Source organism: Sapajus apella, unplaced genomic scaffold (genome assembly GCF_009761245.1).
Source record: "Sapajus apella isolate SASKATOON/1434 unplaced genomic scaffold, GSC_monkey_1.0 scaffold84, whole genome shotgun sequence".
Lineage (NCBI taxonomy): Eukaryota > Metazoa > Chordata > Mammalia > Primates > Cebidae > Sapajus > Sapajus apella.
In genome coordinates this window covers 8,800,223-8,824,090 of record NW_022437024.1, presented here as the reverse complement: position 1 = coordinate 8,824,090, position 23,868 = coordinate 8,800,223, and the positions used below count along the sequence as shown (strand labels likewise).

The 23,868-nt window shown below is 32.5% G+C and overlaps 1 protein-coding gene across 7 annotated transcripts in view; it reads right to left on the bottom strand.

The window, feature by feature from the left end:
* PDE3A (phosphodiesterase 3A) overlaps positions 1-23,868 on the bottom strand; it is a 325,385-nt gene that overhangs the window by 130,188 nt on the left and 171,329 nt on the right. For all 7 annotated transcript variants that reach the window (XM_032253811.1, XM_032253810.1, XM_032253813.1 and 4 more), the window contains exon 2: positions 2,563-2,613. In XM_032253811.1, coding sequence (XP_032109702.1) covers positions 2,563-2,613 — 51 coding nt within the window. The remainder of the gene's footprint in view (positions 1-2,562; positions 2,614-23,868) is intronic.

The window sequence follows — 23,868 nt, the reverse complement described above, 5'->3', positions numbered from 1 at the left end:
TTTTACATACCTAGGATATATGCTATAGTCTATTGCCCCTAGGCTATAAATCTGTGCAGCATGTTACTGTACCGAATACTGTAGGCAATTGTAACAAATGATATTTGTGTATCTAAACATATAAAACGCATAATAAAAACATGGTATTATAATCTTATGTGACCACCATCATATATATTGTCATTTACAGATATGTCGACATATACTACATATCATATGTAATGCTGCATCTGCCGGATTGCCTTATATGTGAATTATATACACGAATATTGCTCTAATTTCCAACCATAATTTGTGAGCTCTTGAAAAGCAATAACCTTGTCTTTCAAGTTTTTTTCAGTTAGACCGACTACAGTGCTATACACATAGCAACTACTTAGAAACCAGTTCTAAATTAACAAGACGGAATTTGAGCAAGGCTTTGGAGTAAACTATTAAGAGGTCTGTGTTCAAGTGCAACCTGTCTGAAATTTCCTTTGAAAAGGTAGAAGGCTTTAGACACATTGACCAAGAAGGTAACAGCAACAGCAGAAGGGAGCAATGATCCAAAACATAACACATTATTGTTGTTATTTTGCCAGTAGAGAATTGGAAGCACATAAAAGGGTATTACTTAAGGCGTAATTTATCTACCTGAAATTTCCAAAATCCTTGGAAATTCTCTTTCTTTTTAATGTTTTTTGTCATGGTTCTTACTGTTCTTATCTTTTGGTGTGTTGTGTTTGCTTTTTATTTGGCAGTTTTCATCTGAGTTGAGGAATCAAAATGAGACAAAGGTATACTATATTTAGAGTAGCTATTTTGCTGGTTAAGAGATCCAAGAAAGATTTGATGTTTATAATGGTAATTCATGCAAGCCTATTTTAAAGCTTTTGCTTTTCAGAGCCACCTTAGGCTTTCAAATATAATCAAACTTTATTTATAAAAATAGTTTATGTTTATATGTGGAATTCTCACATTTTCCAGCTATATGCAATATTAGGAATTTTAAAAATTTTGTTCTTTTTATGCTGAAAGTTAACAAAAGCAGTACTGTACAATCGTGAGGTTTTTTTTTTTTTGTCAGTTTATATTGACATAGTGACCTATCTAAACCTGAAGATAAATTATACCAAAGTAAGCAAAATAGAGAGTAAATGATATATATTTTAAACAATAATTTTCTACATATAATACTGCATTGCTTTGAAAGAACATGTCCTCAACAACTTGCTTGATATTCAGGACATTCTGAATATCAAAATGTTTTGGGGGCAATCATCAGAAACTATGGACCTTCTTACCTACACTCATCTGTACTTTTTTATTGGTTTAGAATCACAAAGAATTTACTGTATGTTAATTTAATCCCTTTATGACTGACCTTGCAGCAAATTCTTTTAAAAATTTTATAGATGTATCCAGAGGGAGAGTTTTCAGAGAAAATGAAAGGGAGGTGAGAGTGAAGGAAAGAAAGCAAGGCATAAATTCTTTGGGATGATCCTAATTTAATTGGTTTACACTATTTACTCATCAAATTGATAATGGACAGAAATAAAATCAGTCATTAAAATGTGAACTAAAACAATTGATTGACTTGGTTTTATTTTCCTAGTGACCTAAATTAAATAGAGTTATTCATACAAGTTTAATGACAACATAAGAACATATCAGCTTTGTAAAACACTTGAGAGAATCCCCCACTTCCCAATGAACTTTCATTTACAGTATTGCATATTCAACTGTCTTTTGTAAATTATATTTTTTTAGCAGCAAATACAAAATGTGTGCAACAGAAGCAAAAATTTCCACCCACTTAATTTTTATTTTGCATGTTTGCAGTCAGGTAAACATAGGCTGCCGTGAGAGAAATTATTTTTATATTTCTTCACAAAGTGCTCTAGGAGGAGAAATAATTTTCTTAGTGTAAAGCTCAGCCTTTATTCAGTCAGGGAAAGTAATTATGGAAGCAAAACAAATCCACATTGTCTAATTAGGTCATTAAAAAGCAAAAATGCGTCATGGAAGCTTTTCTCCTTGCCTAAGACATAAAGTAAGACAATGAAAACAGTCTGGCAATATAGAAAGATTTAGAATTTGTTTCTTTTCAAAAATAATAGGTCCTTTCATCTTTCTGTTTCCCTCAGATGAAGACAGTTAATTTAGAGACAAAATCTTCTAATTAGTTCAGAGTTTAGTCTGATTATATTTCAAAATATTTAACCAAAAACAGGAAGCTGAAGAAAAAAAGAAAATACATGGAAAAAGTGTCAAAGGAAATGAACAGAATAAAGAGAGTGGGTTGCTGATCAAAATGTATTCTGCAGAGACAAGATGAATATAAAATCTATATTCATATAAACACAACCAATCTGGGATACCAGAAAGCTCTTAAGAGGAATATCCTGGCATCTGCCTTTGGGATTTGAAATCCAGACTTTAATCATAGTTAACTTAAATAAAAACAAATGGCATGGTTATTTTACATCTTCCTCTCTCTACATTTTATTATCTCTTGAGTTTTAGAAAACTCATGGCTGAATAAGAAACGAAACATGAAAAAGAAAAGGAAAAGAAACTTACCTGTGATCCTCTTGGCCCTCGTTTGTGGTCCCATTCTGAATGTCCCATGAGCTGTAAAGATGATAACTGTAATAAGTTAAATGATTATTTTACCTGACAAACATTTTTCCTCTTTCTTTTAAAGAATAATCAGATTGTTCCAATCTATATTAGTAATACATTAAATAGCTACTCTGAATAAATTAACATACCTAAATTAGTAGTAAACTCCTGGTTGGTTTGATAGCTAATATTTTAACTTCTAATCATTTTGAGAGTATTTTAATATCACTGTGTGATAAAAGAAGTTAAATATATAGCTCTGTCAGGAATATCCTAGATAGATGTCAAACCACATAAAGCTTTATTTGCATATTAAGCCTTTAGCTTAAGAAAATATTCTGGGTAATTAACTACTGTAGTTTAATCTACTGCCACAAATGATAAAAACCAAAGGCCAAATTAGTTCAAAAATTTTTAATTCTTCTTCAAAACTATAAAAATCTTAAGAGCATTAAAGAGTGAAATTACTAAATATTTAATGTGAATGCTCACAATCACAAAATGTAGATTTTTAATAATAACCTATAAAATATTATCATGTTATTCCTATGGTGGCAATAGCCCTGAGCTAATTTGCTTACAAAGAAGAATATTTACTTATTGAAAAAAACAATTAACATTAAGAATATTAAGGAAATACAAGATACTGATTGAGAGAAATGAAACTCCATTCATCTGTCAGTAACCTCATCAATCATGAGTACCAACTGAAGAATTATTTACAACTAATAAGCTAACACACCAACAAGATGGACTATACATGAATTTATGTACATTATTAACATTCCTATAACAGCAATGACTAGTAGACTTAACAACAAACAACAGAGCTGTTCACAACAGCAACAAAAATAATATGCCTTTGAACATTATCAAGAAATATTTGATAATCATGTGCAGAAAATGGTTAAAATTTGCTGATGGACATATAGTGCTACTGGTAAAGAAGACTTAATTCTATAAACTACTGAGTGCTCAGTTCTACTCAAACAAATTTAACTATATTTCAGGTCTAATTAGATTTCAGTCAAAAGCTAATAGCATTTTTAATTCTAGAAAATCATAAATTTCATTAGAGAATATAAACATATATAACTAGTATGTCAGATGAGTGTAGAGATACAACGGAGACCATGAGAACTCATGATGTTATATAATGCAATGAAGTTTGCTAGGAGGGTACATTTAGGTGATCTCACCAAACTCAAAGAAAGTTAAAACTATGACAGATGATGGATGTTAATTTACTTGACCTTAGTGATTACTTTACATTGTAACTGTGCTTCAAAACATCATGTTGTACATCTCAAGTATATACAATAACAAAGAATCCATTAGAGGGCCAGCCGTGGTTGTTCATGTCTGTAATCCTAGCACTTTGGGAGGCTGAGGCAGGTGGATTATCTGAAGTGAGGAGTTCAAGATCAGATAGGCCAATCCTGCCTCCACTAAAAGTACAAAAATTCGACAGGTGTGGTGGTGTGCACCTGTAGCCCCAGCTCCTTGGGAGGCTGAGGCAGGGGAATTGTTTGAACCTGGGAGGCAGAGGTTGCATTGAACCAAGATCATGCCACTGCACTCAGCCTAAATAACAAAGTGAGACTCTCTCTAAAAAAAAAAAAAAAAAAATTGAATCCATTAGAAAATTTTACAAGTGATGAAAATACCTTTCTGGTTATCAAAATATATTATAAAACGTACCTTTCTGGTTATCAAAATATATTATAAAACGTACCTTTCTGGTTATCAAAATATATTATAAAACGTAACCAAATTTTGGGATAATGGTTTAGCATTCAAAATGTAAATGAATGAAATAGTTTGAAATAAATATACATATGTGTACCAACAAAGCATAAAAAAGAAAATATCAAAAATATTTTGTATTTGATATATTTAGCTAATGACAAAAAGGAGTTCATGACCAGCCTGGCCAACATGGTGAAACCCCTTCTTTACTAATAATACAAAAATTATTATTTGGGCATGGTGGGGCATGCCTGTAATCCCAGAACTTGGGGGCTGAGGCAGGAGAATCGCTTGAACCCAAGAGGCCAAGACTGTGCTGCTGCACTCCAATCTGGGGGACAGAGTGAGACCCTGTCTCAAAAAAGAAAAAGGGACTTTTGGGAGAAAAATAATAATTACAGCCTAAACTTATAACAAATGCTAGTATTAATTATAGATTTAAAAGAAATTTTTAAAAAGATAAAACTGTAAATACAAAATAGAATAAAATCCAGGTAAATACTCAACCTATCTTGGAAAATAAAGAAATTTAAAGAAATCTAAATCTTTAAAAATTTTTTTTTTTATTACAAAAGAGGACAAATTGATTTGGCTATATAAAACTTTAGAGTATTTGCACAAATGTCACATTGGTAAAATATCTGCAGTAAATGGTATGTAAATAATAATATTTTCAGAATATTAAGGTTCTTACAAATTTGAAAGATGTTACATAATGCACTGAAGCTTGCTAGGGGTAAATTGAAAGAACCATAGTAGTAAATTGAGGGAAAAGTAAGAACAATTTATATAATAAATAAATCTATGGAAAGATACTTAACTTCATTGGAAGTAAAAGAAATTCAGTATAAAGAATGACAAGATGCTACTATTGCCTATTATGTTAGCAAATTAATAATGTTGAATATTTGGAAAAGAGGGAGTAAACTAAGCATATATACCTCTAGTATATAACCAACATATACATATATACATTGTGTATATATATTTACACATATATAAAATATATATAATATATATGTTCTTAAAAGTTCATACTCTTTGAACCAGTAAACTAAGATATAAAAATTCAGTAAGTATAATGTGCTACTAATTATATATCCAACAAAATGGAAATTACTCAACAGATTACAGTATACAAAATAATGCCAGACAGCAATTAAAATTTGGTTTCCAAGACTTTTATAAAAAAGATCATGTGAAATGTTCACAGTATAATAAGTAAAAAATACAACAAAGTAATTTAACAAATTTTAAGCTACTTCTTTTAAAAAGACATAATTATTTTGAGCCTTGGAATTATCATGATGATTTAATTGTAGTTTGGCTAGCATACAATTTTGGGTACATTGACCCAGATAATGATTATATAAAATTGAATGCTTACATAGTAGATATTTCTTTAATGCTTTAATTTTTAAATTTATGGATTCACTGATATCACATCATCTCAAAAATATTTATTGATACTAATTTAAATTTGATAATATGGTTCACAAATAATAAACTAATGAAATAAACAGTATGATTTAGAAACATTGAAAATCAGTTAATCAGTTGTTCTCTAGAACCATCAAAAACAATTCTTGAGACATTTATAATACCTTACATTAAAAACAGGAAGATGAGATGGTTCTTTTTGGCAGTCTTAAAGTGGCAATAAACTTGAACAGTAGGCTTCTAGTGAAATGATTTATCAAAATCTTCTGAAAGATTTACAAAAGTCTGACTATTAAAACTGTTATCCTCCTAATGAGTTTAAACTAACAAGATCAGAAAAAGGTGGTAATTTCTCCTATCACAGTAAAAAGTGGTAAATAAATCTTACAAGCACAAGTTGCAATCCACAATACATTGATTTAAGAGAGAATATTTGATGATGACAGTAAGTCAAAAAGGAAACATTTTTGCAGGACAAGAACTAAAATAAGTAAAGCATGTAATTCACTGTCTTCTGCCATTAATTATCTTAACGATGATGATTTTAGTCAAAGAACAAAAACACTCAAAATGTACACTAATTTGGGTCATCATTTACTCCGGAAGATAAGATCAGTTTGGTAATTTGTATATCAGAGATTGTAAGATGAAATTCTAAAAATTCACTACATTTGACATTTTCTTTTAAATCATGAAACAGTAAAATTTGCCAAGTGTGTTATGTATCAGAGAGTTATCTCCTAGCATTATATAACAAACTGAGAAATACGTAGAACAAAGAAATTCTTTTCTATTCTTAAATATTTATATATTAATATCATCTTCATATTACATTTGAAAGGTAGGAGCTGACCAAGAATGTGGATGTGGTAGTATTTTCAAATGTATACTATGGCTACTTTTTTCAAAGTAACAAAAAGTGTTACAGAAATCTATATCCTATGTGAAATATATTCAAAAGGGAATGAACTCTGCATGTGACAAATGAGATACTGTAATGTTCTACCATCAGTAGGTGCACCAAAGGAAATAAACAGGTTATTTTTCCTTTTGGATTTGAAGAAAGAATACAAAGTCTTTATCATTAAACTTCCATTTCTAATTAAAATAATCTGAGCCAAAATTTAGCATGTATTATTTCAGTGTATTTTCTGTCATTTTTCTTTTAACGTAAAGAAAGAGGCAATCGTGAGGATAGGGACTGCACAGTGTGTCAGGGCTCTATTTCTTCCTATGATTACAGCATTCTGGCCGCTAGATGGGGCATGGGGTGAAGAGTCGGAGGTATAAGGACAAACTTCATATTAACACATGATGGCATACGGATTTTTATCCTATATGTATAAAAAAATTTACTGTCATAAAAACATTGTCCTCAGATAACGGTTGAAAGACTAAAATAAGCAGCATATTGTCAGAATCCTTTAAAAAAAAAAAAACTACCCATAGTGTGAGAAACTGACTTAATATTACAGATTATTTAAAATAAAATGAGGCATCTGACTACTGGTAAGTGTTCGTGCTAAGCAGAACCACAGGGATAAATGTTTCACAAAGATATCTCCCTAGCCCTATTTCTTGATGTGTGATTACAAGTAAAAAATATTGGCTATTTACAATAAATAGTAAAGAAGACAGCTTGCACATTGAAGTCAATGAATTTCAGAATTAAATGCAAAATGATGTTGATATTATTTCAATGAGAAAGTCAAAGCATCCTTTCAATTAGATAAGATTAGTGCGAAGTTGCAGATGACCAAAGTAATCATTTGACGTTAACGGAATAGCAGATAAAAGATGTTAATAGGCCACAGACAATGAGGAAAAGGAGAAACTGTGGAATTTTCCTTTTTGCAAAATAATTCATTTGGACAAAACTTTCAAGAGAAATGAATAGCAGCACGCTACTTAAGCAATTCTTGGAAAAGAGAAAGTTTATTAAGATTATATGATACTCTTTTTGGAGAAGGAATGTTTATCATTTTAAGATTAGTTATATAAAGTTGCTAGAACTATAAAGCAGAGAGGGAGAGATTGAGACTGGAAAAATAAATACAAGTGAGTTCAAATATATCCTAGTTGATAAGAGTACATGACTACTTAATTCAGGAAGAAAAAAATGTTTGTCTCTCACCATCTGTAAAAAATACCCTCTGGCTATTTCATGATTACTCCTCTGGGTAATGACATTTTAATAAGCATCTTACCAGAAGGTCTGGGGATATATAGGTCACCAAGGTTATGCCTGCAAATGGCAAACAAAAATCTTCCCGTCTGATGAAGAAATTTTCTAAAAATTAAAAAAAAAAAGGAGTATTTTTCTTCTCTTCTCAGTTCTCATTAACCAAGGTAGGCAAAATGAAGACCCTTAAATTTATTCCTGGCAAACAAAGTAAACTTCCTTGAAAAGAAACACAATCTGTTATAGAAAGCATTTTGAAAATCCTAACTGCTTTGACACTAAGTCATTTTGATCGTTGTGGAATAAATTCTTCTCTCTTTTATTTTTAATAATAAATTTCTACATCACGGCCTTCAGCTAACAGTATGTTACACAGTACTTAGCTCCAAGGAAAACAAAACTGCTGCCAAACACAGAATTTAAAAAGTTCACAGGAGAAGCAACGAAGAAGTCAGCATGGAAACAAAAAGGTTCTATCCAAGCAGAGATATTTTTAACAATAGCATGAGAAATAAAGATCGCTGTTAAGTATATTTCTGTAGGAAAAGTATTTTCCTTTAATGCTTACATGTTTTTCCTCTGTTGTTTGTTGACATAAAATCAATGCCTTTTTAGGAATTTATTGGGAGAAAAACCTCACACAACTATTACTAAAGAGATGAAAAGCTGAAGGGCCGTAATTAGATGGGAAGAAAAAATTACTTTTGTGTGTGACTTAAAGAGGTGAGAAGTTTTAGATATGAAAAAAAGGGTAATGATGGAAAGTAACCGTCACTATAGTTTTCTTTGCACTATTCTCAAGAAAACCATTCTTTTAACAGCAGCTGAAGATGGCTAAAACTATTTTTAAAGACATATAAAACTAACATACATATAAGGATATAAAGGTGACCACACAGTCCACTTTTTATTTCATCATTTACTCATTAAGCAAATATGTATCATATGCCTATTATGTGCAAAGCCCTGTTCTAGGGACAAACTGTATGCCATTGAACAAAACAAGATGTATCTCTGGCTTCTGGCTATGACATGTTAGTAAAGGCAGAAGAAGATAAACACATAAACATAATATACCAGGTGATGATAAAGCTGTAAAGAAGCTTAGGATAGAATACACGTAGGGAGAACGAGTGTGGTAATGGATGGTACGGGCTGAAAGCAGAGGTAAGTTTATATAAGTACAGTGGGTCGGAGAAGTCCTTTTTGAAAAAGAGACATTTTATCAGATAATTGTATAAAGAGCCAGACACAAAAACCTGGGGGAAATGCATGCCAGACAGAGGAAGTAGAAGATGAAAAGGCCCTGAAGCAGGAAAAGGAATGGTATCTCAGGAGCAGCAAAGCATCTCTATGCTAAAATTTAAAAAGGAGTTGGATTTTTGTGATCATAGCTATATATTTGGTATTTAATATTTTCCTTTAGTATAAAGTTAATCATTAGCTTTAGTAATTAAAAATTACAAGAAAACATTCTCTAGAGAAATACTAATACATCAGGGATTCTTCTATCCCCAAACTCTTAACTCCATTCAATTCAATAAGAATTTACAGAATATGCACCATATGCCACAAAGGCACTCTTAGTCATACTACATAATTTTATTGTCCCTTTACATATGGGTTTTGTTTTTCAAGTGTCACAAAATGGATAAGAGGAGGGGTTGCCTTTTAGAACCACATTTACTCTGATGAGCACAGAGTTTTCAGTTTGATAAGAAACTAAAAGAAGAAACTCTTCTTTAACCTTGGCATGTTTCATCGGATTCTTTCCTTGGCATACTCTTTCCTTAATTTCTATACTACTTATAAATATATATAAGGATAAAGAAATGCTCTCTGCAGCGTTCCATGCGAGCAGATGAGCCTGGCTTCCCTTGCCTGCAGGTTCTACCAGAGGCCAGTGCTCTGGACTGGGAGAATCGCTCATAGTTTAGGCCAGCTCAGCCCTTGCTAAGTCTTTTTATGAAATTGTTCTTATTTTTTGGTGTTCCTTTTCTGGATCTCTTATTATTCATGGAGTAAGAATGTCAAAATTACCTTGCATTCTTTAGAAAACGAATGGTGGATATCTGCATTTGGTCCGGGGCTTAGGCCAAAAAACCTAGACAGAATTCCTGGGGTTCCCATATACTGTTTCTCAGCCCTCCAGGCATCAATACTGGGGTTTGGGATCTAGAAAGACCTAATACAGGGGGTGCTGAAAAAATTTACCTGCCTGTATAATTTTTTTAAAACCTCTGCTGGCAGGAACTGCCTGCATAACTAAATTTACAAACTAGTAGACCACATCAACCTTCTGTGGGTGAAACAGATATGACTAGCAGCCATAGTCTCGTAAACAGAATACGTTGAGTATAGCTACTTCATCCCATCTCCCCACTCCTCAAATCAATACCATTCTACAAGGTATTATCAAGTGATGTTGATGATTTCATGGGGAGACGAGAGGACATCGTTACATTATACAAAATACAGCAAAAAGCCATAAAAATATCCATTAGGTATCTCTCCACAAAAGTTTTCCTTTTTGCCTTTGTTTTAAAGTTTTGTGTGTGTTTTTTGTTTGTCTCTTTGTTGGCAGCGACCACCTCTTAGCCTCTACCCTTGGGATAGGGTAAGAAGAGTGTGTCTTTTTCAACATCATGGTCCCAGCCTTTCCTCCAGGATCTTTCTCAGGATCTAAATCTCTTACTGTTTCTCAAACAATTTAGCTGTCTCCTGTATTCCTCATCTTAAACCTTCACACAAATTAGCAGGAACAAAAAGATTCCTTAAAATTCTTAAACTTGGCCCTCTTGGTTTTAAAAAACACTGAAAGCCTGAATATACAGCATTGTGGCTGAAATTAACAGATACTTTTTCCTTTCACAGTTGGTGATAACTACCTAAGTTCCATTCACTTGGTTGATACTAAATCCCTGATTCTGACTCTCAGCATTTCAATACAGCAGCCAGCTTAAATTTCAGAAGCACTAGGAATGAGAAGGCTTCAGAGAGAGACAAATTCAGATACTCTAGAGTTTGAAATTCCAGCCTCTCTACTACAATTTCTATATTTCTGATAAAGATGCTCCCGTACACTGGTTTAGAATGTTTCCATAATTCTATTTCTGTCCCTGTTATCACAATGATAATAATTACTCTAAACCTATATGCTGCCACTAATCTTACAACGCTTCCATTATTTTCACTTAATACATCTAGTTTATCTTGATTACTTGGAATTTTTCCAACTTTTATTGCGAATTTGCATTTGGGGGACTATTAATGACAATGTAATCATATCAGTCTCATGCGTAAGTTTTCCTGTGAGATATGTTATGGAAAATGGTAATAAAATAAAATAAGCTTGTGGAATCCTGCAAAATATCACCCCCTCTTAGATAGGCCTAGTACTTGTTAGCATGTTAAAGTCTGAGGAAGTCTGAAAGGAACTCAGTTGAAACATTTCTAGAAGTATGTGATCATAGAAATTTCTTGTTTCAACAGATTTACGGTTTTCCATGGAACAGAAACACATTTTGAGATATATTTTTTAGTTTTATAATTTTTAATATATTATTTCATCACTGAGAAACCATAGAGGCCTATGCTCCATATTTTATGGATATGGAAATGAGTTAAGAGAAGAAAAATAGTAACATAACCAGCAAGTGGTTAAATATGGATTAAAGCGTAGGCTGGCTAGTTGCAAACCATAAGCTTTTTATTCCTGCTGTGCTGCTTTCAACAATAAATAATTACTAAGTCCAAACTAAGTATCAGGTCCTTGGAACTGAAGTATATTTGTAAGGAGAAAGAAAAAAAACACCAGATTTGATTTGTCTTCAAGGAACTCATGGTTGTAGTTAATATGATGGGTGTATTTCTTTAAAATCCATTTTCCACCCTCTAATCTCCACCTCCTTTAAAACAGTGAAATAAGAGAAAAAAATGTAATGTCTCTGAAAATCCTTCGTACTATAAATTAATCATATTTTTCAATGCTGGCTAAAGAATTACCTTAAAATATAAATTATATATCAGATATTTAGTTATACCAAATTATCTATTAGCACATCTCAATACAAATTTTTCATTTCTATATTCACCTATCCATTCATGTGTGCATTCTTTCAATATTTATTGGGGACATATATATAAATATAGAGAGAGTATAAGATATATGTATTTATATATATATATATCTTATATTTAAAACATATTTAAATATATATCTTATGCTCCAAATATATATATATTGAAAATGTATATTTAAATATATATATCTTATTGTAAACATAAAAAATATTGAAATTGACAACCCAAAGGCACCAAAGGAGTCTTGAAGTACATTCTGAATAACTAGTAAACTGTAGCCTAGATGTTATGCATGTTAGCTCTAGAGTCCAGACTGGTTCAAATCACACTTCTGACTTGATATTCAGTCTTACTAGTACTTGACCTTGACAAGTTATTTAATGTCTTTGTGCCTCAGTTTCATGTCTCTATAACTTAGCTAATAATAGCATCCAATTTGTATGGTTTTATAAGCATTAAATGAATCATTCAATTAAAAAAGCCTTAGTACAGTACCTGGTACATAGTAAAGACTCATTAAATATGAGCTATTATTTTTATCACTATTAATAATTATATAATCAAACAGGCATTATTGCAATCTAATTCATTAAGAAAAGTAAAATTCACATGATATATATTATTACTTTCTATTAAACTAGAACAAGAAAAACCCATTCCTTGACCACGCCAAAACACAATTTACAGAATTTGATCAATCTATAATTAAAACTTCATGCATCATTACTCAGAGTAACATGTAACACATGTGCATGACCATGGAGTCTACTGAATCAGTGGTTTCCTGCATAGCAATTGAAAAATCTAAATTTTAATATTAATGGGTCCTCTTGGGATAGCTCAATCTTCCTCAAGCATAAACAATAGGAAAAAGCTACTCTTTTGGGCCAGAGAGGCCCAAACAGCAAATGTTTGAAAAGATCAGCTAGGGAAAAGCTACAAGAAAGTCTGTTCAATACGGAAAGGACTTGCACTTTTAGGTGTATTATCATGTTAGTTGAAAACACAGTCAAATTTCAAATGCAATTGATAGGCCTGTTTATAAAAAAACAAGCAAACCAAACCAAATAAACTTATTCCAAAAATTCCATGAAAATATTTCTAAAATAATCACAATAAAACAGATTTTAAGTTCTGAGTAGACAAAACAAAATGGTTTACTCATGAAATATTTAAACAAGGCATTATGAGTTTAATTTATGAGCTATATGCATTTAACTTCAGGTGAAAGTCAAACCCCTACGCACCAATGAATGTGACTACAAATCTGTCCTGTACAGTTTGTTAAACTACTTCTTGCATTATTTATGTCAATTTGAGTAAATGAGTAGGAAACAAAACATAAAATAAAGGCCTCATTTATTACTTCTAGCTCTTCACCTGTTGTTTTATGACTCGATCATGCTAATATTTCTGTTTCCCTATATATTTAGGTTTCATTTATAGCATGCCTCATGAAAAGACTCATTCAAGGCTATTTAGCACAGAAAATTATTAAAACTCAGACAAACCCACTGGCACAACTTCAGGAGACTAATCTGTAAAATTGATCTCTTTTCTTAGAAAAAATTGGAGATCCTAGAGAAAATAATAAAATCCAGACCAGCTGTGGCAAAAGCTTTAACTCAACAGTATTTACGATTCCTTGCATTTGGATAGATTTAAGAGTCTTTTTCCTTTATATTTATCAAACGTTGTGATGTATTGCATTAAATTTAAACAACATATAATTTCTTAGACTGTAGCATTAAAATTATGTGCTGAAAAACATAAAAATTGCTTTGATATCCAAATGGTTTACCTTTATGGACCTAAAATATATAAGTCGAAGAAAACTAAGAGAGAGAGAGAGAGAAAGAGACAGAGAGTGTGTGTGTGTTTGCTGTTACATATACCAACAAAACTATCTAACTCAGAGGAAAATTCTCTACTTAAACTATCTTTTTTAGAAATGGTCTTTAAAATTGATAAATACGTAACCTTAAAAAATAAATCTCAGTAATTAAAACATTGAATTCATTTTAAGTCTTATAAATGACAAAAACACTGAATTGGTTTTTATACAATTTTAATGTGAAAGTTACATTTTTCCAAAAATGCCTTTTGCAAAATTTTTAAAGTCTTATTTTATTCAGTGCTTAATTGGATTTTTCATCAGTGCCAAAAAATCTCCAGCAAAAAGACAAAATTCCCAACATTTTCCCTGCTACTTACTTCCTACTCCCCAATCAGCTTGACTTTGGGAGGTTGTTGAGAAAAGCATAGACGGACTACAATATGTACTGGTCCCATTACACGACCCTTGGGTTTCTTATTCGTCCTCTGAAGCGGATTTGTGTGAAAAATTTAGTTCCAGTTTCAATTAGCAGATTTTAACAAGACGTGTGCATTTTGTGCTCAACTTCTTAAATGCTGAAGAAAATAATTTATTCTAAGACTTGAAGATATTATTTTGCCCAAGTTTAAAGTACATCTCTGCCCCTAAATTTGACCTTGCCCCTCAATTCTTCTTGGCTCCATGACCCATTTGATATGTTGAAAGTAATTTCATGGGTTTATTTACAATAAAACTGATGCTTTTTTGTAGAAACAAGTTTTACTGCAAATGTATTCCTCTTAGAGATATATTATGCAGACCTCTATTTAGGGATAAAAGAAAATAAAGTGAAACAGATAATTTGGCAAAGAAAAGGAAAGAGAAAAAAAGAAGAGTAAAGTAAGGCCTAAAATTATAATTAACTGAAGTAGTCTGAACTGCAGGTACAGAAAGAATTAACCAGGTACTTCCCTGTTTCTGTTCCTACCACAAGTACAAGAACTGAAAAACTTATTCATTCTTTTCATTATTCCAACCAAATACAATGTACTCTCTATCCTTGATAAAAGGCAAAAAATACATAAATAGAGGTTAAGGTATGGTGACTTGTGGCTGTAATCCTAGCACTTTGAGAGACTGAGGTGAGAGTATCACTTGATGAGGCCAGGAGTTTCAGACAAGGCTGGGCAACATAGTGAGACCTCAGTCTCTACAAAAAATATTTTAAAAATTAGTAGCTATGGTGCTTTGCACCTGGTAATCCTAGATATTCTGGATGTTGAGGCAAGAGGATTGCTTGAGCCCAGGAGGTCGAGGCTATAGTGAGCTATGACTGTGCTACTGTACTCCAGCCTGGATGAGAGAGGGACATCCTGTCTCTTAAAAAAGTAAGTTGCCAGTGTCCTTTTCAATTTGAATCAATAATATACAGTTAATAGGATACTTGGCTTTTTTGATTATATATTGAAATGGAAAACTCTAGATTATTTTAGGAGTGGAAGGGTCTTAAAGAAAACATATGATTTAAAAAATATATTAAATACATTCTCTTTGCTTTAATCATAATTTGGAGTATCAAATGTTTTTCCACAAAACATGTTTTACCATGAATTGCATTCCAGAAAAGAAGGGGAGGAATGGGACAAGGCAAAGAAAAAAAAAATCTGTGCATTATCACCATGTCCTAGCCAAAGGTTTCCTAATGAAATTTCCATGAAAAAAAGCTTTAGTTTCACATTATTTGTGGAGAAATTTAAGAACTGGAATTAAGAATCACAATTCTAATGCTTAAATCTCTCCACAAACATGAACAGAAACAAATTCAAACATGATCAGAAAGTCACATTTGAAAACTGAAAGCTACTGTCACTGTGCAGGAGTAATAGGGTGATTTCCCTGTTAGCCTCAATTTACACTTTTGCAGAAGCTGTCCTGAAAGAATGACTATTCCTGTGCTATTTCTGGTTGCAGGTGTACCCCTATGCCCAAGAGAGCAAATTCAATTTTTTGGACTCAATAACTTACACAAAATATAATCACAACTTTAACAACAGCATAGCTAAACTGGACTTCCCAGCTTGAGTTTGTAACAATTTTCCTCCATCAAGCTACTGTTATTCTAAATAAATTTATTTTTTAGCAATTCCATATTTCAGAGTTCATTAGAACCAGAAACCAGATTACTTATAATAATCCAGTCCAAAATGTAACATACAAAGACAATTTTTACTTCGAAAGAGAAAGATGGTCAGAGGAGGCTCTGAGAAACTGTGCTATGTATTCAATTCGTAAGTCACTAATAGACAATGTGGTTAAAAATGGAATCCATTAATTTGGCAGATATCTTATTTCCAGGCTTTTACTTGCCGTTTTAACAATCCAGTCCTGTTATACAATTTACCTCCATAGTTTACGACATTGTGATTAAGGGTGGACTCTGGAGCTGAATTTCTTATAATCGAATCCCAGTTTCATTCTTACCAGCTCTGTGAATCTGGATAAATTATTTTATAATTTCTAGGTTAAGTTTCCTCATTTGCAAAATGGAAATAATAAGACTACCTACTTCACGTAATTTTTGTGAAGTCCAGATGAGATAATCAATGTAACATCATTCAATGGCTTCTCATCTATTTTAGAATGAAATTTGATTTCACTGATACAACCTAAAGGTTTGGATGCTGTTCATCTTGTTTCAGTAGTAGAAACCTTATTGATCTTATTTTCTATGTGGCATATAATTGGTGTGTGTTAAGGAATTCAATATACGCTTTTTAAAAAGAATAACTGATTGGTTTTGTACAGGAAAAAATGTAATAAGGCTAGGTGCAGTGGTCTACACTTGTAATCTCAATATTTTGGGAGGCCAGTCAGAGGACCACTTGAACCCAGAAGTTTGAGACCAGCCTGAACAATGTAGTGGGATCCTGCACCTACATAAAATGTAAAAAATTATCCAGGCGTGGTGGCACACACCTATAGTCCCAGCTACTTGGGAGGCTTAGGCAGGAGGATTGCTTGAATCCAGGTGATTTAGGCTACAATAAGATTTTAAAAATTCTACTGTTGAATACACAAGTCGTAAAGAATTTTTATCCCTTTACTCTCAATTTTTTTGTCATCCCGTGCCTTGTGTGACAAAAATGCTAGCTGTCCATCCTGTATACATTGTATTCTTCTTCCTTATTTACAGAACTCCAGTTCTCATAGAGGTGGCAGTGGGTCCAGGTAAGAAATTATTTCCTGCAAACTCAAATCCCTTACAGATCAAGAGATCATGGAACACAGTCCTGGTTAATAAGATACAGGCACAAGTCACTGTGTGAAGCTCCTAAAAAAAGTCTTTAAAAAGGGAAAAACTTGGCTAGCTTGTGTCTTTTGCCTTTCAGCCTTTCTATTTTTCCTGCCCAGAAGCAAGCAATAAAGGATTCTGGAGATAAAGCAATGATCATCTGACACAAAGTGACCAAGAAGGAAAGATAATTCCCTCTGCCCCAAAATCTTGAAGCCATGAAAATGTCATCATTAAGCTCTATTTGAGCAGAAATATACAAATAAACACACACACACACACACACACACACACACACACGTGATTTTTTTATGAATAGTAGCAATAATGGCAGGCAGCAAATACATACTGGAAAAAGCCCTGGAAATTGCAAAGAAATAGAACTACACACTTTAGCTGACTTTGAACTTTCTCCGAAGTAAAAGCATATCTTTCTAACTATCTGATTGTTAGAAACCAATTTCCATTACAAGTTTGATTCTTACCATGTATGTAACACATCAAATGCAATCTCCTGAGTTAACAAACGTGGTAGAAATAACTTATGGATGTCTCAGTCTCTTTTGTTGCCATATATCTGGCTATAGAATGTTGAAAAGACTCTTACTACTTTAAAAAAAAAAAGAACAAATGCATGTAGTCAGAAAAGTCAGGTAAAACTAGTTTAGAGACTAGATATTTCACAAGTATATATTATAGAGCTTAGATTTAATAGCTGTTTCAGGAAAAAAGAAAACAGCTTTTAGAAATGCTGGGCTAGACATGTTATTTTTAATATAGAATATCACATGGCCTTTAATATTGTGAGCTCAGAGTAAGTAAGAAATAAAGCAAACAATATCTCTGAATCTACCTTAGAAATTGAATTTATTTATCATGGAGCATCTTGTGTACTACAAAGCAGAGTTTGGAAAACACTAAAATTGAGAATTTTATTGTTCAAAATTGTATAGCTTTAATTAAAAAACTAAGAATTTCAGAAAATAATGTAAAAATAAATAATGGCAGGTGCATCATGAAAATAAATATTAACCTTAAAATCTAGCCTTTAGAATAATTTGTCATCAGATTTTGTTTTAAAAATAAGCACACACAACAATGGCATTAAGAAAGTAAAAAGGCAATGCGGGGACTGAGAGAAAATATTTTCAAATCATAAGTCTGACATGAGATTTATACCAGAATTCTTGTATATAAAATACAAAATTCCTATACTTTAATAATGAAAAGAAAATAATCTAATTGAAGAATGGGCACAGGATTAAACAGACATTTCTCCAATGAAGATATACAAATGTCCAGCAAGTGCATGAAAAGATGCTCAATATTAGCTATTGTTGGCATGCAAATCAAAACCACAATGAGATACCATCTTATAACTTTTAGTATGGCTAAAATAATATTTTTAAAAATACACGCATAGAAAATAAGAAGTGTTGTTGAGGATGTGGAGAAATCAGGACCTTTATACCCTGCTAGTGGAAATGCAAAGTGATACAATCACTTTGGAAAAACCATCTGATAGTTTCTCAAACTTTTAAACATGGATTTACCATATGATCCAGCAATTTCACTTCTAGATATATACTCAAGAGAAATGAAAACACCTATGTACACAAATATTTGAACACAAATGTTTACAGCAGCATTATTCATAATAGCCAAAAAGCAAAAACAATTCAAATGTCTACTAACTAATCAATGGATAAACAAGACATGGTATATCCATAAGATGGAATATTATTTGGCAATAAAAAGGAATGAAGTAGAACTTACACGCTAAACCATGGATAAACCTTCAAAACATTAAGCTAAGTGAAAGACATCAATAAAAAAAGGCTGCAAATATTTTAATCACTTTTATAAGAAAAGTCTAGAATAGGCAAATCTATAAAGACAGAAAATAGATTAGTTGTTGATTGGGACTGGAAGTGGGAAAGAGGCAGTTGGGAATGAGAAGTGACTGCTAACAGGAATGGGTTTTTTTGGGGGGCATGATGAAAATGTTCTGCTATTAGCAGTGATCGCTGCATAACTTTGTGAATATACTAAAAAACAATAAATAGTATACTTTAAATGGATAATTCACATGGTATATGAATATTTCAATAATACCTCTATGCACATACACACACATCTCACAGCAAAGGATCTCCTTGAGGAAAAACTGATAAACATCAGTCTTGTCATCCCTATTTAAATTTGAGAAGCACTGTTAAAAATACTGAAGAATAGAGTAGGGAATTGTAACTAACTTCTTCATATGTAAGATATTTTTGCTGTATTAAACAATAAGTATAAGCATGGTTTATTTCTAATAGAAGTGATAAGTATATGTATGATGATCATTATTCCTATTCGTAGTGACTCAGGAATTATTTAGGAATCTTTTCACTTACATTAGTTCCACCTGCAGAGTCTGAACCAAATGGAGATTTTGTAAGTACTTACACTGTTTTTATTTCAAAATTGGCTCCAGGCATAATACTCCACTGAAGAGACGCAATATCTAACCTTTTTGGATTTGTTATTTTAAACTATAGTTCAAATAGTAGCTTTCATTTTCTTTTTTTCTGTGAGTAAATCCCCTCTTAAAACACTTGAGCAGAGATTTCAGCACTAATATGAATACATAAAACTTATTAATCAAATAATTCTCCAAATAATTAATGTTTTGACCAGTATGTGACCCTTCACATATATTAATAATAACCATATAATCTAATATTATATGCTGAGAGCTGTTGAATACTGCCTGTGCAATGAAGACAGAATGCTGGCCATCTCATTTTAATAGGGAAGAAAAATATGTAAGCATATTAAAACAAAATGTAAGCACACAAAACATTTGTTTTTTGTATTACTGGTTGAGTCCTTATTATGTACCAGACATGTACTATTTATGAATTATTTTATAAATCCTCAAAATAACCTTCTAAACCAGTATCATTTCATCTCTCTCACAAATGGTAGGACTGTGACACACAGTGAGCTTTTACTCCGTGGAATCCTCTGAAGGTCCCACAGACAGAATGGAAGCATAGAAGGTCTGCCTTTGAAACACTAGCTCTTATTCTCTACATTTTATTCCTCCACATATAAATGAGTAGGTGCTAGGAATCACTAATATGGAAATAATGAATTCTTCCCTGAAAGGCTGGGGCATCAGTGAAAACTGAGCTAAAGAAAGGAGGTAACGTTTGAGTTGGGTTTTAAGGTATGTATAGGAGATTACCAGGGATGTGGAGAAATCCTAGGTAGACTGGGGTCAAGACATATGAAACCTTATACATGAAGTTCAAGAGTTCAGGATATACTTTAAAGGCAAGAGGAGACATCAAGAACTTGAAAGTACGAATTAGATGGACATACCTGTATTTCAGAAAGACAAGTCTATCAGCATAATAGCAGGTTATTTATGCAATGGGAAAACTTGTGGGAAGAAAGCTGATAGCAAAATTACTTAGAAGACTTTTGCTAAATGTAGAATTAAATATCATTTTTTATTAAATTTCATACTTATTCTCTTTTCATTCCCACAAAGAAAGATGGGGTCAATTCAAAATACATTTCAATTGCAATACAAGCATTTCACCCTTTCACATTCAATCATTCAATGATGAAGCCATAAAATATTCATGATATTGTCTTTGTTTTTGCATGAGGATGCAACTGTGTCAACAGGTATAATTAGCAAAAAGAAAAAAAAAAAAGCAAAGCCTAATAAATTAGAAAATCCAGCAAAAGGAGATGGAGGACTGACATTTCAAAGGGGGAAAAATATGATTCCTTTAAATAGGTAATTTACATCTCAATTGCAGCCTGAGCCCCCCTTCACAGAGCCAGAAAATATGTCCAAAGGTCTATCATGGTTGCCAAGCACTGAGATTTCAATACTTTTAATTACACAGATTAGTGTGAAGGCTTGTCTCACTCAGGTCACTGCACTAAAAGTATAAATGTGAATATGGATGAGAAGATACACTTATCACATACATCCTTTTAAGAGAGATCAACATAATCGTTTTGCCTTTGGGGTCATTGTGACCCGTTAGAGGAAGATCATATCCACCTTGCCTATTAGAGAGGACCAAAAAAGAGGAAGTAGAAAAAGCAAAGGTTGAGGCCTTCAGAAAGCCATAGATACTCATGCTCTGAAGAGGAAACCCATATTGCATATATTAACTAATTGAATAATCATCGGGTACCTACAACCTACCAGACACATGTTATGTATGAGAGACAAAAGGAGTCTCCACCTTGAAGAAACTCTCATTCTCTAGAGGGAAACAAAACAAGTAAATAATCGTAATATAATATTAATATCGTAACCCTTAAAGTATGTTTCTCAGTGTCAGGAAAGGCTGCATAATGTGTGGCTTGAAGGCTGAAGAGGGTTTTATCAACAAGAAATAAAGTAGGTCGGTTGGTGGAGGCTAGAGGATCATGCCAGGTGTATCGAACACCCCTGGCAAATGCTAAGAATGGGAAAATACACAGGCAATTTGCTCAGAAAAAGAAGGGTTCACTGATGACCCCGTACTTAAGATGCACTAAAAGAAAAAGGTGGGGACCGGGCACAGTGGCTCATAAATGTAATCCCAGCACTTTGGGAAGCTGACGCGGGAGGACCACAAGGTTAAGAGATCAAGACCATCCTGGCCAACATGGTGAAACCCCATCTCTACTAAAAGTATAAAAATTAGCTGGGCATGGTGGCCCACGCCTATAGTCCCAGCTACTCAGGAGGTAGGAGAATCGCTGAACCTGGGAAGCAGAAGTTGCAGTGAGCTGAGATTGGGCCACTGCACTCCAGCCTGGTGACAGAGTGAGACTTTGTCTCAAAAAAAAAAAAAAAAAAAAAAAAAAAAAAAGGTGGCAAAATCTGAATGTAATTTTGAAGGGCTGATATGGCAGGTTAAGAATTTAGTAAATTCATAAAATAGTTACTACTTTGTTAAGATTTATTCTTTAGAAAGATACAGTGTAAGAAACTGAGTATCGCAGATTGGGGTCAAGTGAAGATGGGTGACTATAAGCAGAAAGACCTGTTATGAAACAGTTCTATAATCCAGGCAAGAGATGAAAAGAGGTCTTAAGTCAAGGCAGAGACAACAGGAATGCAAGAGAAAGGGGAGATAGACAGCCATTTCTGAGGTGGAATTTTATTTACTTAAAGAAGTTGAATAAGGGAAGCCATGAATAAAGGAAAATACTACTCATAATTTGTGTACTTTTCATACTGTACTATAAATATCTATTTTGAAAAAAATGCAAACTCCTTGATGGCAGGCCTAGCTCCCATTCACTTAGCCTAGCACTGTGTCTGGAACCTACAGTTAGTTAACTAGTTAATTACATAAAGGCTAAAATGCCAAGTAGTATAGTGTAAGTTCCAATTTATTGTTACTACCATAATAGTAATATGTTTGAAAGTTTTCTCAATATAGGATGGGACACTTATATTCTTATTGACTGTGTTGACTAACTTTCAATAAACAGAAACTAATACACAAAAACCTGAATAAACGTGCCTATTCAACCCAAATGTTTATTTCTTGTCAATATCGCTAATATTCACACTGAATGGAAGTTATTTGCCTGTCATGTTTAACGACATCAGTGTGGCCAATCTGAATTTTTAAGAAATCAGAGAATCTCTTAAACTGATTGGTAAATGGATAGATTTATACTTTTAAGTTCCATATACCATAATTGTCAGCTTAACAAACTTAATTACATAAATAATGTAAATAAATATAAAATAATTACATAAATAATGATTTAAAATAATTCTGTAAATAAATTTTAAATACTCACAGTATACATGCCCTCAAATTACTCCATGTTAAATAAGAATAAGACAAATGCCTAGAATCTAAATCTTTGTATTTCTTACCACAGATTTTGTCAGCTTGCCTTTTTTTGTCATATGCATCTATCACTACTTTTATTTATAGCTCTTTATATAGCTTTTCACAAAGATGACTCTACATGTGTTCTTACTTTGTATTCAGAGACTATATTAGTAAAGAAACACAAACTAAAGTTTCTTAAAGTTTTCAATGTATCTGCTTCATATTTTGCTCTTTGCCACTTTCATCTCTGAGGGCAGAGGTTGGAACTTAAAGGTATAAATCTCTCGATTAGACTTGCACACAGGACATAAGATATCAAAAAAAATATAAATTTTTTATTTCAAAGTTTCTAAAATTAAATAACAAATATAAGTTTATGAGATGGGATGAACAATTTAAAACTCAGTCTGAATTTTCAATGTAAAATAAATCCTCTGATAAATCCAAGTCTTCAATTAACTTTTCAGGTATTTTAGAAAGTACTACTCTTGTCAAGATAGTTGTATCATTTTAAGAGCCCAATGTCTTAGCTGACATTGTAATTCTCATTGTAATGAGGATATGCTTCCCAAAGTTCAAAGAAATAGTTACACCATAATTTTTTTTCCCAACAGAATAAATTTCACACTTAAGTTTTAAGTCTCAGTTCTGCAACTTTTAGAAATTCATGTCGCCTCTCTGGGCTTCACAGAAACATATAAGATAGGATAGGCTACTACTGTCTTATCACTACTACTGTCTTACCCTTCTAGTAGGGATTTTATGATGGAGCAAATGAGAGATCAAAGGAAGTGCTTTCTTATCTAATATAATGATTGTGAGTAGAAGAAATCTACTTATATTG